The sequence below is a fragment of the Oncorhynchus mykiss genome, chromosome 5 (assembly GCF_057628025.1).
Source record: "Oncorhynchus mykiss isolate SJ-2025 chromosome 5, ASM5762802v1, whole genome shotgun sequence".
Taxonomy (NCBI): domain Eukaryota; kingdom Metazoa; phylum Chordata; class Actinopteri; order Salmoniformes; family Salmonidae; genus Oncorhynchus; species Oncorhynchus mykiss.
In genome coordinates this window covers 6,502,358-6,520,007 of record NC_143026.1, presented here as the reverse complement: position 1 = coordinate 6,520,007, position 17,650 = coordinate 6,502,358, and the positions used below count along the sequence as shown (strand labels likewise).

Here is a 17,650-nt window from a genome sequence, read left to right as displayed (position 1 = left end):
TCTCTATCCCTCCCCTCCCCATCCCTCCCTCTGTCTCTCTAGCCCTCCGCATCCCTCCCTCTGTCTCTCTAGCCCTCCCCATCCCCATCCCTCCCTGCCTTCTTCCCAATCAATTTAAGGGCTTTATTGGCAAAGGAAACACATTATTATTTGACCCTGCTGGTCATCTATGAACATTTGAACATCTTGGCTCCTGTTCTGTTATAATCTCCACCCGGCACAGCCAGAAGAGGACTGGCCACCCCTCATAGCCTGGTTCCTCTCTAGGTTTCTTCCTAGGTTCTGGCCTTTCTAGGGGAGTTTTTCCTAGCCACCGTGCTTCTACACCTGCATTGCTTGCTGTTTTGTGGGTTTAGGCTGGGTTTCTGTACAGCACTTTGAGATATCAGCTGATGTACGAAGAGATTTATCAATACATTTGATCGATTGATGTTAACATTGCCAAAGAAAGTGAAATAGATAATAAACTAAAGTGAAATAAACAATAAAAAATGAACACTAGTCATTTCAGATGTCATATTATGTGTATATACAGTGTTGTAACGATATGCAAATAGTTCAAGTACAAAAGAGAGAATAAATATGGGTTGTATTTACAATGGTGTTCGTTCTTCACTGGTTGACCTTGTGTGCAAAGGGTCACAAATGTTGCCGCTGTGATGTCACACTGTGGTATTTCACCCAATAGAGGGAGTTTATCGTTTACCAGTTGTTAGTATTGTCACCTGATGCTTTTTAAACGACCCTCTCACTGTGATCTTCTTCTCCAGGCTGTCTGTCCAACCTGCCTCCCAACACCAAGAAGATCTGCAACTCGTACGAGGAGCGTCGTAAGCAGGCCACCGCCATCGTCCTGCTGGGGGTCATCGGGGCGGAGTTCGGGGCGGAGCTGGAACCCCCTAAGCTGCCGTCTCGTGCCAGGACCAGTGGACAGGCTCCAGAAGGTTTTGGACTGACTACTGGAGGATCCAACTACTCCCTGGCCCGACACACCTGTGAGTGGACACGCCCTCTTTCTCTCTCTGTGCTCGGCACGCGCAAGTCTGTCTCCATATACGCCCTTCTATCTTTCTCCCACTTGTCTGCGAGTGGCTGCTTTCTCTCTACATGTTGTTCTGAGAATATGAGTGGTTATATATCAGAGTCGAGTACTTGGTGACTTTGTGAAGTCTGAGAGCTTTCAAGAGTTTTAGCCTCGATAGGAATGAATAAGTGACTTCTACCATCCCACACTGATACTCATTCACTCACTCACTCACACACTCTGAGTGTGTTGGAGTGAAGGGAAGGCCACGTGAATAACCTACCAGGTAGCTAGCTCTCCCTATGGTGTGGCTCTGTACGTCTCCCCCTCTACCTCTCGTTGCCTGGGGTCTTCTTTATTCATATTGTTGAAAGTTTAGATCTCTCACCTGCCTGCGTGCGTTAGTTAGTTCAGCTCTCATAGAGAACAGTTGAGCCGCGTTGCATCTGTGTTCAGAGAGAGAGAGAGAGAGAGATGCAATCAATGTGGAGTTCCCCATTCAGAGCAGAGCCCAGGCTGTCACCCTGCAGAGAGAGAGAGGAGAGAGGAAGGTGTGTGAGAGAGAGAGGAAGGTGTGTGTGAGAGAGAGAGGAAGGTGTGTGTGAGAGAGAGAGGAAGGTGTGTGAGAGAGAGAGAGGAAGGTGAGAGAGAGAGAGGAAGGTGAGAGAGAGAGAGGAAGGTGAGAGAGGAAGGTGAGAGAGAGAGGAAGGTGAGAGGGAGAGGAAGGTGTGAGAGAGAGGAAGGTGTGAGAGAGAGGAAGGTGTGAGAGAGAGGAAGGTGTGAGAGAGAGGAAGGTGTGAGAGAGAGGAAGGTGTGAGAGAGAGGAAGGTGTGAGAGAGAGGAAGGTGTGAGAGAGAGGAAGGTGTGAGAGAGAGGAAGGTGTGAGAGAGAGGAAGGTGTGAGAGAGAGAGGAAGGTGTGAGAGAGAGAGGAAGGTGTGAGAGAGAGAGGAAGGTGTGAGAGAGAGGGGAAGGTGTGTGTGAGAGAGAGGGGAAGGTGTGTGTGAGAGAGAGGGGAAGGTGTGTGTGAGAGAGAGGGGAAGGTGTGTGTGAGAGAGAGAGGAAGGTGTATGTGAGAGAGAGGGGAAGGTGTGTGTGAGAGAGAGGGGAAGGTGTGTGTGAGAGAGGGGAAGGTGTGTGTGAGAGGGGAAGGTGTGTGTGAGAGAGGGGAAGGTGTGTGTGAGAGAGGGGAAGGTGTGTGTGAGAGAGGGGAAGGTGTGTGTGAGAGAGGGGAAGGTGTGTGTGAGAGAGGGGAAGGTGTGTGTGAGAGAGGGGCAGGTGTGTGTGTGTGAGAGAGGGGAAGGTGTGTGTGTGTGAGAGAGGGGAAGGTGTGTGTGTGTGGGAGAGGGGAAGGTGTGTGTGTGTGTGTGAGAGAGGGGAAGGTGTGTGTGTGTGAGAGAGGGGAAGGTGTGTGTGTGTGAGAGAGGGGAAGGTGTGTGAGAGAGGGGAAGGGGGGAGGGAGAAAGAGGGGAAGGGGGAGAGAGAGAAAGGGAGGGAGAGGGTAGGAGATTAGAGAGAGAGAGGGGAAAGAGGGGAGAGAGAGAATAGAGGGCATATTGGAATGCAAACATTGCCACCACTTTGATCCTCTGAGCTGTCAATCAAACCGGAGGAAAAAACGGGTCGGGAAGAAGAGGGGGAATGTCTCTATGGAGGGGGAATGTCTCTATGGAGGGGGAATGTCTCTATGGAGGGGGAATGTCTCTATGGAGGGGGAATGTCTCTATGGAGGGGGAATGTCTCTATGGAGGGGGAATGTCTCTATGGAGGGGGGAATGTCTCTATGGAGGGGGGAATGTCTCTATGGAGGGAGGAATGTCTCTATGGAGGGGGGAATGTCTCTATGGAGGGGGGGATGTCTCTATGGAGGGGGGGGATGTCTCTATGGAGGGGGGGGATGTCTCTATGGAGGGGGGAATGTCTCTATGGAGGGGGGAATGTCTCTATGGAGGGGGGAATGTCTCTATGGAGGGGGACATGTCTCTATGGAGGGGGACATGTCTCTATGGAGGGGGAATGGCTGTGTTGTTGTGCTAACGCCATGGTCAAATAATGTGGAGAAGGACTGCTTAGTGAAGTATTAAACCTCCCAAAAATCTGTTTTTAATGAGAATATGCATTTGGTCTGAAGTCGATAAATAAAGGAAATTCACGAGCACCACAATGCCTAGTCCACCCATGCTCCACCAAGGTTATCCAGCACCACAATGCCTAGTCCACCCATGCTCCACCAAGGTTATCCAGCACCACAATGCCTAGTCCACCCATGCTCCACCAAGGTTATCCAGCACCACAATGCCTAGTCCACCCATGCTCTACCAAGGTTTTACAGCACCACAATGCCTAGTCCACCCATGCTCTACCAAGGTTATCCAGCACCACAATGCCTAGTCCACCCATGTTCTACCAAGGTTTTACAGCACCACAATGCCTAGTCCACCCATGCTCCACCAAGGTTTTACAGCACCACAATGCCTAGTCCACCCATGCTCTACCAAGGTTTTACAGCACCACAATGCCTAGTCCACCCATGCTCTACCAAGGTTATCCAGCACCACAATGCCTAGTCCACCCATGCTCTACCAAGGTTATCCAGCACCACAATGCCTAGTCCACCCATGTTCTACCAAGGTTTTACAGCACCACAATACCTAGTCCACCCATGTTCTACCAAGGTTTTACAGCACCACAATACCTAGTCCACCCATGTTCTACCAAGGTTTTACAGCACCACAATACCTAGTCCACCCATGTTCTACCAAGGTTTTACAGCACCACAATGCCTAGTCCACCCATGTTCTACCAAGATTTTACAGCACCACGATGCCTAGTCCACCCATGTTCTACCAAGGTTTTACAGCACCACAATGCCTAGTCCACCCATGTTCTACCAAGGTTTTACAGCACCACAATGCCTAGTCCACCCATGTTCTACCAAGGTTTTACAGCACCACAATGCCTAGTCCACCCATGTTCTACCAAGGTTTTACAGCACCACAATGCCTAGTCCACCCATGCTCCACCAAGGTTTTACAGCACCACAATGCCTAGTCCACCCATACTCTACCAAGGTTTTTCCAGCACCACAATACCTAGTCCACCCATGCTCTACCAAGGTTTTCCAGCACCACAATACCTAGTCCACCCATGCTCTACCAAGGTTTTACAGCACACAGCGTTGACCTACTACAGCAGCCATGTTGTTATATTGTACTTCAAACTATGTGTAGGCAGGTTGCTCGGGATTCAAACCTTCTCAAACAGTCTGATTCATACTCTTAGAGGGGCTTCCACAACAATGTCATTTATACCACATACAAGAAAAGGTATTGGAGTCTTCCCACACCACAGTAAAACATTAGCCCATTCTGCTACCTTTTCATGTTTTCACACTCACAAGAACATCAGGCTTGATTGAGTTGTTTTGTCTTGTAATAATTAATGTGCCTGTATTTTAGCAATACGTCGTAGTAAAATCCTATGTTGGTCAGTAGGTTCCCGACATAACAACAGTTATGTGGTGTGGTGGACACAGCAGAGCCTGTCTACCTTCCTGGTTTCTGTAACTGGGGCGGCAGGGTAGCCTAGTGGTAAGAGCATTGGACTAGTAACCGGAAGGTTGCAAGTTCAAATCCCCGAGCTGACAAGGTACAAATCTGTCGTTCTGCCCCTGAACAAGGCAGTTAACCCGCTGTTCCCTGGTAGGCCGTCATTGAAAATAAGAATTTGTTCTTAACTGACTTGCCTGGTTAAATAAAGGTAAAATAAAAAATAAATGTAAAAAAAACTGTTGGTTCACCTGTGTAATATTGACATAAAGCTCAGCTGTGTTTAAAACACGGTCCTGTTTGATCGATTACTGATCAATGAACAGTATATATTAACCTCTGTCAAAAGAATACGTAGCTTAAACGTTGTTTCTACCTGATCAGCAGTTTACACACGATGACTTCACTCTTCTGTGCCAGTTCGCTAGCTAGCTAGCTAGCTTTCAGCCGACTGATGTTAGTTTGCAACAGAGGCTAGCTGCTGTACAAGCAAGCTAAAGTTAGCAAGTGAGCCACCTAGTTAATCAAGTGATCTTCTTGATTCTTGATCTTCTTGATTAACCTCAGCTGGAATACCACCATATAGCTAGCTCAATAGAGGAGCCGAGCTGGCTCAATAGAGGAGCCGAGCTGGCTCAATAGAGGAGCCGAGCTGGCTCAATAGGGGAGCCGAGCTGGCTCAATAGGGGAGCCGAGCTGGCTCAATAGGGGAGCCGAGCTGGCTCAATAGGGGAGCCGAGCTGGCTCAATAGGGGAGCCGAGCTGGCTCAATAGGGGAGCCGAGCTGGCTCAATAGGGGAGCCGAGCTGGCTCAATAGAGGAGCCGAGCTGGCTCAATAGAGGAGCCCTTCTTATGACTGGCAACATGCCGCAAGCACCTGTTGTTGTTGTTGTTGTTGTTGTTGCCGAGCAACCAACCCAATTACTTTTTATTTCTTATGTTTATTAAGGGCTTGTAAGTTGTACACATTTCACTGTAACACCTGTTGTATTCGGTGCGTGTGACAAGTAACATTTGATTTGATTTGTTCTTATCCGTCGCCTAAATATTGAGCGACTTCTGGACATTAAAATTGTCTGACGACCCTAACGCTAACGACGCTAACGACCCTAATGCTAACGACCCTAACGCTAACGACCCTAACGCCCCTAATGCTAACAACCCTAATGCTAACGACCCGGTATGTGGTTCTCGGGTAACAGCCAGACGGCTCATGACAAGAGGTGGGGAGGGTGTTGTGTACCTCCAAGTTGATTCGCATTTTTTTTTTTGAGAGAGAGATTTTTGTCATATTGGCTTAGATATGATGGTAGGGAGATTTTAACACTGTGCTTCAACCAATGCCTATATTGTCGTGACTATTGTCGCCTCTATAATATCCCCTATAGGGTTACATAATATAGGGAAAACAAGAACGGGGGGAGGTACAGTAGTTGAGACTGCACTTGTTGTGTTTTGTGTTGTTGTGCCTAACTTTATTGTAAGACAGTCAAGCTCTAAAACCTTCATTTATACGGGGACCTTGAAGGGCCTCCATTTCCCAAAAGTGACCCTAAGGCAAAAAACAGTATGGTGGCTTTTAACCCCTATGACATCCACTGTGAGTGTTAAACTGAGATGGAAAAAAAATGTATATTTAAAAAAGTAGCATTACTTGACTGGCTTCTCTAGGACCTTGTTACTGTTTATGATCTTCTCTAGGACCTTGTTACTGTTTATGATCTTCTCTAGGACCTTGTTACTGTTTATGAGCCGTCTCCAGGACCTTGTTACTGTTTATGATCTTCTCTAGGACCTTGTTACTGTTTATGATCTTCTCTAGGACCTAGTTACTGTTTATGATCTTCTCTAGGACCTTGTTACTGTTTATGATCTTCTCTAGGACCTTGTTACTGTTTATGATCTTCTCTAGGACCTTGTAACTGTTTATGATCTTCTCTAGGACCTTGTTACTGTTTATGATCTTCTCTAGGACCTTGTTACTGTTTATGATCTTCTCTAGGACCTTGTTACTGTTTATGATCTTCTCTAGGACCTTGTTACTGTTTATGATCTTCTCTAGGACCTTGTTACTGTTTATGATCTTCTCTAGGACCTTGTTACTGTTTATGATCTTCTCTAGGACCTTGTTACTGTTTATGATCTTCTCTAGGACCTTGTTACTGTTTATGAGCCGTCTCCAGGACCTTGTTACTGTTTATGATCTTCTCTAGGACCTTGTTACTGTTTATGATCTTCTCTAGGACCTTGTTACTGTTTATGATCTTCTCTAGGACCTTGTTACTGTTATGATCTTCTCTCCAGACTTACTTGACTGGCTTCTCTAGGACCTTGTTAGTGTTTATGAGCCATCTCCAGCCGTGCCTAGTGGTAGATGATGATCTAGTGCCTATGGAACTGCCCCTACTGACTTTCAGGCAATGCAACAACAACTTGCCATCCCAACCCTCCCACTTACCACTGACTTTTTCTGGTAAATACTCTGTTAAGGGGGAAATGATACTTGATACGATTGTGACGTGTCGTCGTCCCTCACCTAGTTATCTTAAGGTTAAATGCGTCTAATTGTAATTGTGTCTGGATAAGAGGCATCTGCTAAATGACTGTAAAGATGTAGAGACTGATATGTTACTGGGGGGGGGGGTTGGGGGGGGGTGAAGCTGATCCTCACCTCTCACATACATCACACTGGTACAGCACAGCCATTAAAACACAAACACGCACACGTATGTTTCTAGTTGTTAACATGAGCCTTTTAAAGACGTTGATATTTTTACTGCCTGTTTATTGTTTGTTGAAAAGAGATTTTAGGGAACGACGCTCTGTTGCGTCTCGATCAGAATAAAACACTGAGGAGAGGGGAGACGTGTGAAAGCGGCACCTTAAAAACCACGTTGAAAAATTCAGTTGATGCTCTTAGCTCATAATCACCTTGGACCTGTAAAAGGTTGTCGTAAAGTAGAATATATTTCTGAAGAGACACGCACAGCCAGATCGCTCAAGATTTACATCAAATTGTTTTGGGACATCTATCCTCATGTCCTGAGGACATCGGGAAATGGCTTCAAAACCTGCCACTAGGGGCAACCGTGAACGCTATTACCATCAAGTAGGCTTGGGTTTTTCTAGGGTGTTATGGACGGACGTAACCCCATGACTCTGGTACCGAAGGTCTCGTTTTAAATCCCAGTGGTAGAAAATGGCTGTGCAACGACGTTCCCCATCCAACCTGACAGAGCACGAGAGGATGTACATTTTAACTTAACCATTCGGCGTGAATACCTAAACGTAATGTTTTAACCCTATCCATAACCTTTTTAATGTTAAAAGGTAGAAAAACAAAACGTTGAAATTTGACTTTTGAATAAAAGTGCGAAGTAAAAACGTGTAACACGGCAGTGGGACTGTGAGACCTTGTTGTACCACATCCCTCCATACAGACAGATCCCTCCATACAGACAGATACACAGACCTGTAGTCCCACATCCCTCCATACAGACAAATCTAGAGACCTGTAGTCCCAGCCACCCCACCACGGTCCTTGGTCTCCAACCCAATAATCAATAATAAGTCCTCCAGTCTCCGTGGCGATGGCGTGCTGGGAGGAGTCTGCCGTAGATTATTAATGCGATTGGCTCTGTGTGTTCTCATCTAGGCTCAGACCTACACTCCTCTATTGTGGCGTGTATCCCGAATCGCACCCAATCCCCTATGTAGTGCACTACTTTTGACCAGTTGCACATAGGGTAGTGCACTCTATAAGGGAATAGGGTTCCATTTAATGTGCAATCAAGAGTGGAAGATCTGTACTGCTCCCCAGCCAATAACCCGTCTAACAGCAGGGCGATATATATATTTCTGATCCCCCGGGGGGCAGAGCCTCTATCAAGTGTGTAAGTTAGTTCCAATAATGTAGAAAGATATTATGTGACCAGCATCTAAGCAAAATACCATGGTGCAAGGATGTGATGACGCTGGTTCTTCTATACAGACTGAGTGTACTAAACATTAAGAACACCTTCCTAATATTGAGTTGCGCACCCCCCCCCCCCCCCCCACCCACCCACCCACCAACCCCAAAAGGTGTGGGGATGCTGGCCCATGTTGGGGATGCTGGCCCATGTTGACGCCAATGCTTCCCCAAAGTTGTGTCACGTTGACTGGATGTCCTTTTGGGTGGTGGACCGTTCTTGATACACACAGGGAAACTGTTGACCGTGGAAAAAACCCAGCAAACTGGTGAGCCTGGCACCTACTACCATACCCCGTTCAAAGGCACTTAAATATTTTGTCTTGCCAATTCACCCTCTGAATGACACACAAACACCATCCATGTTTCAAGGCTGAAAAATCCTTGTTTTAACCAGTCTCTTCCCCTTCATCTACACTGATTTGATTTAACAAATCATTCACCTGGTCAGTCTGTGTTATTTTTAAAGAATGTTTTTATATAGTATATATCTGTGTGGATGGTTGTTGCGTACGCCTCTTGGAAGAGGGAACTCAACTCCCCGTGGAATGAAAGAGGTATGTGATTGTCATCCTTACCCGCACCTACATAGGCAGAGAATATTTACCGTTTACCGGGAATAGTGGAGAAAAGGGACTGGACGCAAGCAAAGAAAGTTAAAGATCCCCCTCTCCTACCTTACCTCCTACCTTACCTCCTACCTTACCTGCCTACCTTACCTGCCTACCTTACCTCCTAACTTACCTCCTACCTTACCTGCCTAACTTACCTGCCTAACTTACCTGCCTACCTTACCTGCCTACCTTACCTGCCTACCTTACCTGCCTACCTTACCTGCCTAACTTACCTGCCTACCCCCTACTTACCTATTCGTAACACCACCTGGTGCGCTAACCAAAATACAGGGGATGGTCCGCCCAGGTCTTACCTAGTGCATAGACAGAGTACATACTATGGGTATATGTGTGCCCACAGGCCTCATGCCTAAATACTCACAAGGTGCCCCCCCCCCCCCCCCCCCGGGGAAATAAACCAAACACATACCTCTACAGGAGAGGCTACCAAAACACTAGGTACTATGGTGCACACATACCTCTACAGGAGAGGCTACCAAAACACTAGGTACTATGGTGCACACATACCTCTACAGGAGAGGCTACCAAAACACTAGGTACTATGGTGTACACATACCTCAACAAATTTACCAGAACATACAAAGAAGCTCTCCCTCCTTTGTTAGGAGTCGGTAATTGCAGACAGCTGTATCCCCTGACGAGAGGGCGGGGTCAGAGCGCCAATTAGTGATGGGCCGACCAATCAGCTGCTTTGGAATCCAGGAAGCCATTTCCTGAAATAGACACATACACACCCGAAAACCAACACAGAAACTGGGGAATGTGACAATGGTTGTATGAACACTTACATGCCATCACCTTGTTGATTTCTCTGATTCTTTACTTGGTGCCAGAGGAATTAGCCTTTAAAGGTGCAATCTGCAATAGTTATGACGGTTCAACGATTATGTCAGTTGATGGTATTTGGGGAAAAAAAAGCAGGGCTGCTGTTTGGGCTGAAAAACAAATGACAGATTTTGGTTTTTATGACTGACCCCATTTAGTTGGACTGATCGATTGTTTGGTCGACCAGTCATTTGTTTTCCCATGAGACACCTGTCTGATTGTCTCTGGTCTTGGGGATGGCGCAGTACATCACACAGACAAGTGTGATAATGAAATTGTTTGTGATGAATACGGATGGTTTCGGGAAAGTATTCGGACCCCTTTCCTTGTTCCAACGTTTTGTTACGTTACAGAATTAAATCTAAAATCAAAATCAAAAACCCTCAGCAATCTAAACACGTTACTCCGTAATAACAAATAGCTAAGGTTACTAGAAATTTTGTAAAAAAAAATTAAAACACAAAAATACATGCCATCACACAGCATTTGAGACATTCATGCTTTGAAATGTAATGAAGCGTTTTAGTTTTAAAAAAATAAAAAAATAACAAAAGGGAGCTTTGAATAATTAGCCTAAACATATTAAATAAATCGTAATTCACGAATGCAATACAAACTGTTCCTGTTCTGTTGTTTATAAAAGGCATTAGATAGATTGGCTGGCTGGCTGACCATTATCTACTTGAATCGGTCCTGCTCTGCTCACCAGCTAAAATAAGGCACAGGAACTTATGGAGAAGGACAGCTTGTGAATTGTCTCTGGTAACAATGATGACGCTGTCTCTGCAACAGATATATGGAACACACACACACACACACACACACACACACACACACACACACACACACACACACTGGTCTGTGCTATGATGAGGTACTGCCAGGGATGAATTTCCTTAGACAAGCCTGAGCCAGAGGGCAAGAATTATCCATCAGGCTAACAAGGACGTACTGGGTTGGAGGGAGGATCTCCTGTCTCTCTCGTCTGTCTGTCTGTCTGTCTGTCTGTCAGCTCAGTGCTGTTGGGGCTGCAGTAGGCTGCTCAGAGCTGTTGGGGCTGCAGTAGGCTGCTCAGTGCTGTTGGCTGCAGTAGGCTGCTCAGTGCTGTTGGCTGCAGTAGGCTGCTCAGTGCTGTAGGCTGCAGTAGGCTGCTCAGTGCTGTAGGCTGCAGTAGGCTGCTCAGTGCTGTAGGCTGCAGTAGGCTGCTCAGTGCTGTAGGCTGCAGTAGGCTGCTCAGTGCTGTAGGCTGCAGTAGGCTGCTCAGTGCTGTAGGCTGCAGTAGGCTGCTCAGTGCTGTAGGCTGCAGTAGGCTGATCAGTGCTGTAGGCTGCAGTAGGCTGCTCAGTGCTGTAGGCTGCAGTAGGCTGATCAGTGCTGTAGGCTGCAGTAGGCTGATCAGTGCTGTAGGCTGCAGTAGGCTGATCAGTGCTGTAGGCTGCAGTAGGCTGCTCAGTGCTGTAGGCTGCAGTAGGCTGCTCAGTGCTGTTGGGGCTGCAGTAGGCTGCTCAGAGCTGTTGGGGCTGCAGTAGGCTGCTCAGAGCTGTTGGGGCTGCAGGAGGCTGCTCAGTGCTGTTGGGGCTGCAGTAGGCTGCACAGAGCTGTTGGGGCTGCTGTTGGCTGCAGTAGGCTGGTCAGAGCTGTTGAGGCTGCAGTAGGCTGCTCGGAGCTGTTGGCTGCTCAGAGCTGTTGGGGCTGCAGTAGGCTGTTGGCTGCAGTAGGCTGCTCAGAGCTGTTGGGGCTGCAGTAGGCTGCTCAGAGCTGTTGAGGCTGCAGTAGGCTGCTCGGAGCTGTTGGCTGCTCAGAGCTGTTGGGGCTGCAGTAGGCTGTTGGCTGCAGTAGGCTGCTCAGAGCTGTTGGGGCTGCAGTAGGCTGCTCAGAGCTGTTGAGGCTGCAGTAGGCTGCTCAGAGCTGTTGGCTGCTCAGAGCTGTTGGGGCTGCAGTTGGCTGCAGTAGGCTAGTCAGAGCTGTTGGGACTACAGTAGGCTAGTCAGAGCTGTTGGGACTACAGTAGGCTAGTCAGAGCTGTTGGGACTACAGTAGGCTAGTCAGAGCTGTTGGGACTACAGTAGACTAGTCAGAGCTGTTGGGACTACAGTAGGCTAGTCGGAGCTGTTGGGACTACAGTAGGCTAGTCAGAGCTGTTGGGACTACAGTAGGCTAGTCGGAGCTGTTGGGACTACAGTAGGCTAGTCAGAGCTGTTGGGACTACAGTAGGCTGGTCAGCGGGGACCTCCGAAAATGTGTTGCAGCAATAAACTGACGCTGTTCTGTCAAATGATTCGTGTAAGGAACCCTGGTGTGCGTTCTGTCAAATGATTAGTGTAAGGAACCCTGGTGTGGGTTCTGTCAAATGATTCGTGTAAGGAACCCTGGTGTGCGTTCTGTCAAATGATTAGTGTAAGGAACCCTGGTGTGGGTTCTGTCAAATGATTCGTGTAAGGAACCCTGGTGTGCGTTCTGTCAAATGATTAGTGTAAGGAACCCTGGTGTGTGTGTGTGTGTAAGGCAGGGCAGTATGCATGGCTCAGAGATTGGCATTGTCAGGTTCAGTGTGATTTGTAAGATATATTCTCTTTGTGTGTGTGTGTGTGTGTGGTGAGCGTGCGTGTGTGCTAATGTGCATGCTTACGTGCCTGTGTGTTTGTGCCAAGGTTTCCATTAGGAAAATGTGGCGCCGCCAGACGTTTGACCGGCAACATTTTAAGTTTACCGGACATTGGAGAAATGTACCCGGACCGATGTGCATTTGGGATGCGTGACCTGATTGGGGCAAAACGGGAAAACACCGTTGTCAAAAGGGCACCGCACATGTGAACGGTTTCATGTGACAGAGATTAAAATATCAGTTTGAAAGTATACGCTGAACTAGCTCAATATAAAAGCAGAAGGATGTCATGGGCTGGACAGAACACCCTCCCAGTATAAAAGCAGAAGGATGTCATGGGCTGGACAGAACACCCTCCCAGTATAAAAGCAGAAGGATGTCATGGGCTGGACAGAACACCCTCCCAGTATAAAAGCAGAAGGATGTCATGGGCAGGACAGAACACCCTCCCAGTATAAAAGCAGAAGGATGTCATGGGCTGGACAGAACACCCTCCCAGTATAAAAGCAGAAGGATGTCATGGGCTTGACAGAACACCCTCCCAGTATAAAAGCAGAAGGATGTAATGGGCTGGACAGAACACCCTCCCAGTATAAAAGCAGAAGGATGTCATGGGCTGGACAGAACACCCTCCCAGTATAAGAGCAGAAGGATGTCATGGGCTGGACAGAACACCCTCCCAGTATAAAGTACAAGCACAAGTCTTTTCCATACCAATGGCAATGATGCATAACTGCAAAGATGTTTGGACCCTTCTCTGTGGGAGATGGTTGGACCCTTCTCTGGAGGAGATGGTTGGACCCTTCTCTGTGGGAGATGGTTGGACCCTTCTCTGTGGGAGATGGTTGGACCCTTCTCTGTGGGAGATGGTTGGACCCTTCTCTGTGGGAGATGGTTGGACCCTTCTCTGTGGGAGATGGTTGGACCCTTCTCTGTGGGACATGGTTGGACCCTTCTCTGTGGGACATGGTTGGACCCTTCTCTGTGGGAGATGGTTGGACCCTTCTCTGGGGGAGATGGTTGAACCCTTCTCTGGGGGAGATGGTTGAACCCTTCTCTGGGGGAGATGGTTGGACCCTTCTCTGGGGGAGATGGTTGGACCCTTCTCTGGGGGAGATGGTTGGACTCATCTCTGGGGGAGATGGTTGGACTCATCTCTGTGGGAGATGGTTGGACCCTTCTCTGTGGGAGATGGTTGGACTGAGATGGTTGGACTCATCTCTGTGGGAGATGGTTGGACCCATCTCTGTGGGAGATGGTTGGACCCATCTCTGTGGGAGATGGTTGGACTCTTCTCTGTGGGAGATGGTTGGACCCTTCTCTGTGGGAGATGGTTGGACCCTTCTCTGTGGGAGATGGCTTGCCTATCTATCACTAGCTAACAGCAGACTGCTATCTATCACTAGCTAACAGGAGACTGCTATCTATCACTAGCTAACAGGAGACTGCTATCTATCACTAGCTAACAGGAGACTGCTATCTATCACTAGCTAACATGAGACTGCTATCTATCACTAGCTAACAGGAGACTGCTATCTATCACTAGCTAACAGCAGACTGCTATCATTCACTAGCTAACATGAGACTGCTATCTATCACTAGCTAACAGCAGACTGCTATCTATCACTAGCTAACAGGAGACTACTATCTTTCACTAGCTAACATGAGACTGCTATCTATCACTAGCTAACAGGAGACTGCTATCTATCACTAGCTAACAGCAGACTGCTATCATTCACTAGCTAACATGAGACTGCTATCTATCACTAGCTAACAGCAGACTGCTATCTATCACTAGCTAACAGCAGACTGCTATCTATCACTAGCTAACAGCAGACTGCTATCTATCACTAGCTAACAGCAGACTGCTATCTATCACTAGCTAACAGGGGACTGCTATCTATCACTAGCTAACAGCAGACTACTATCTATCACTAGCTAACAGCAGACTACTATCTATCACTAGCTAACAGCAGACTACTATCTATCACTAGTTAACAGCAGACTGCTATCTATCACTAGCTAACAGCAGACTACTATCTATCACTAGCTAACAGGGGACTGCTATCTATCACTAGCTAACAGGAGACTGCTATCTATCACTAGCTAACAGCAGACTCCGTCTCTCTCATCTCTGTCTCTGTCTGCCAGACGGTTGGTTGAGGAGTGCAACCTTTTGGCTAAGCGTATTTATGTTATATAATAACAACTCCATACGACCAGTTGTAGAGAGAGGAGGGCAAGCTAGAGGTCAGACATGGAGTACATTCTGTGTCTACTCCTACTAATGCTGTAAAATGTACTTAACATATTCTAATATATACCTTTAACAAGATGTAGGCCATAAGCGATTATATTGTATTTGAATTAAACCTTCTGTATTTAGTTTCCTGAGTTTCTACCATAATGTCATTCATTACTTTGTGAGTTCAGACTATAGAATGGCATCTAGAATGTAGGGCTGGGACTTCTTTTAGGAAAACAGCTGCAATGTTGTAAACAGACAGACATTTATGTCGTGATCCAGAGTCACATGTATTTATTTTCCAACTTATAAACACAATATATTTCACATACAGCAGGGTTTTTTTTTTATTTTTAAAAGGACCAACGAGTTTGGTCTGCTTCGGGTTCTATGTTCCAACATGCCGAAAATATTGCGATACTCGTCCAGTAAGAATATCGATGCTTCTGACTCTATTGAATGTGTATGAAAAGTAACCCTTGGATACCAGAGGGCTCTATTGTTTGTGGCTGTGGTTCAGGTACTGCTGTCTGTCTCCTGATGTTTTGTCAGTCCTGTCTGTTGAAGGCCGTCCCGTCTCTCTGACTCAAGCTCTTTTCTTCTCTACTCTACATCTGTATGTTCGAGGGTCAGGTGTCTCTCTTCTCTCTCTCCTCTCTCTCCCTTCTCTCTCCTCTCTCTCCCTTCTCTCTCCCTTCTCTCTCTCTCTTCTATCTATTTTCTCTCTCCTCTCTCCTCTCTTCTCTCTCTCTCTTCTCTCTCTTCTCTCTCCTCTCTTCTCTCTCTTCTCCTCTCTCCTCTCTTCTCTCCTTCTCTCTCCTCTCTTCTCTCTCTCTTCTCTCTTCTCTCTTTTCTCTCTTCTCTCTCCTCTCTATTTTCTCTCTTCTCTCTCTCCTCTCTCTCTCTTCTATCTTCTCTCTCTCTCCTCTCTCTCTCCTCTCTCTCTCTTCTCTCTCTTCTCTCTTTTCTCTCTTCTCTCTCTCTCTTCTCTCTCTTCCCTCTCTCCTCTCTCTATCTCTTCTCTCTCTCTCTCTCATCTCTCTCTTCTCTCTCTCTCTTCTCTCTCTCTTCCCCCATGTGGCCTGAGACGCCCTGCCAGACCCTTTCAATTAGTGCATTACCCGGGGCAATCCCTCTGCACACACCGCACACACATACACCGCGCACACAGACACACACACACACATACAAACCAGTGTCTGCGGGAAATCTGAGCTCTCGTAATTTTGATGTAAACATTTCCAGAAAATGCTCCACCATCAGTTGAGGTTGATCATGTCTGTAAAACATTTTCTGAAATTGTTGACATCAAAATTATGTGATTTTATTTGGCCCGTCTGAGCAAATTGTATTTAATTTTAAATTGTTTTATTGTTGCACATTAAAAGAGTAAAAACACCAGGAAGTCATCTCCAAGTGATTTACATTTAGTTAATCTGTTTTAAAGTTTTTCCACACAGAATATGTGATCATATACAAATGTAAGCAAGGTTTGAAATGATTGTTTTAATCAAATATTAGATCTGTTTGGGCATCTTGTTGGTCAATTTGCAGTCTAGAAATCTAGAAATTATTTGTTATTATATTCCAGCCCCCTGATCATCAAGAAAGAAAGAATCAGCGAGCGGCTGAATCTAGTTGATGATCCCTAATGCTAAGTCTAATGCTGAATACAACAGGTGTAATAGACTTTACAGTGAAATGTTGAATACAACAGGTGTAGTAGACCTCACAGTGAAATGCTGAATACAACAGGTGTAGTAGACCTCACAGTGAAATGCTGAATACAACAGGTGTAATAGACCTTACAGTGAAATGTTGAATACAACAGGTGTAGTAGACCTTACAGTGAAATGTTGAATACAACAGGTGTAGTAGACCTTACAGTGAAATGCTGAATACAACAGGTGTAGTAGACCTCACAGTGAAATGTTGAATACAACAGGTGTAGTAGACCTCACAGTGAAATGCTGAATACAACAGGTGTAGTAGACCTCACAGTGAAATGCTGAATACAACAGGTGTAGTAGACCTCACAGTGAAATGCTGAATACAACAGGTGTAATAGACCTTACAGTGAAATGTTGAATACAACAGGTGTAGTAGACCTTACAGTGAAATGTTGAATACAACAGGTGTAGTAGACCTTACAGTGAAATGCTGAATACAACAGGTGTAGTAGACCTCACAGTGAAATGTTGAATACAACAGGTGTAGTAGACCTTACAGTGAAATGTTGAATACAACAGGTGTAGTAGACCTCACAGTGAAATGCTGAATACAACAGGTGTAGTAGACCTTACAACACATTACAAACACATTACCGAGATACATTACAGAGATACATTACCGAGATAAAGAGAATACAACCAACAATGCAGTTCAAGAAAGAGTTAAGAAAATATTTCCCAAATTAACTAACTTAAAAATATTATAATAATAATAATAATAAAAAGTAACTCAATAAAATAACAATAACGAGGCTATACACAGGGTATTACGGTACAGACTCAATGTGGAGGCTATATACAGGGTATTACGGTACAGAGTCAATGTGGAGGCTATATACAGGGTATTACGGTACAGAGTCAATGTGGAGGCTATATACAGGGTATTACGGTACAGAGTCAATGTGGAGGCTATATACAGGGGGTACCAGTACAGAGTCAATATGGAGGCTATATACAGGGGGTACCGGTACTGAGTCAATGTGGAGGCTATACACAGGGTATTACGGTACAGAGTCAATGTGGAGGCTATATACAGGGTATTACGGTACAGAGTCAATGTGGAGGCTAC

The 17,650-nt window shown here is 46.3% G+C and overlaps 1 protein-coding gene across 4 annotated transcripts in view; it reads left to right on the top strand.

Annotated features, from left to right (window-relative positions):
• wdr7 (WD repeat domain 7) overlaps positions 1-17,650 on the top strand; it is a 314,307-nt gene that overhangs the window by 201,901 nt on the left and 94,756 nt on the right. For all 4 annotated transcript variants that reach the window (XM_036976656.2, XM_036976659.2, XM_036976658.2 and 1 more), the window contains one exon: positions 771-995. In XM_036976656.2, the coding sequence (XP_036832551.2) occupies positions 771-995 (225 nt within the window). The remainder of the gene's footprint in view (positions 1-770; positions 996-17,650) is intronic.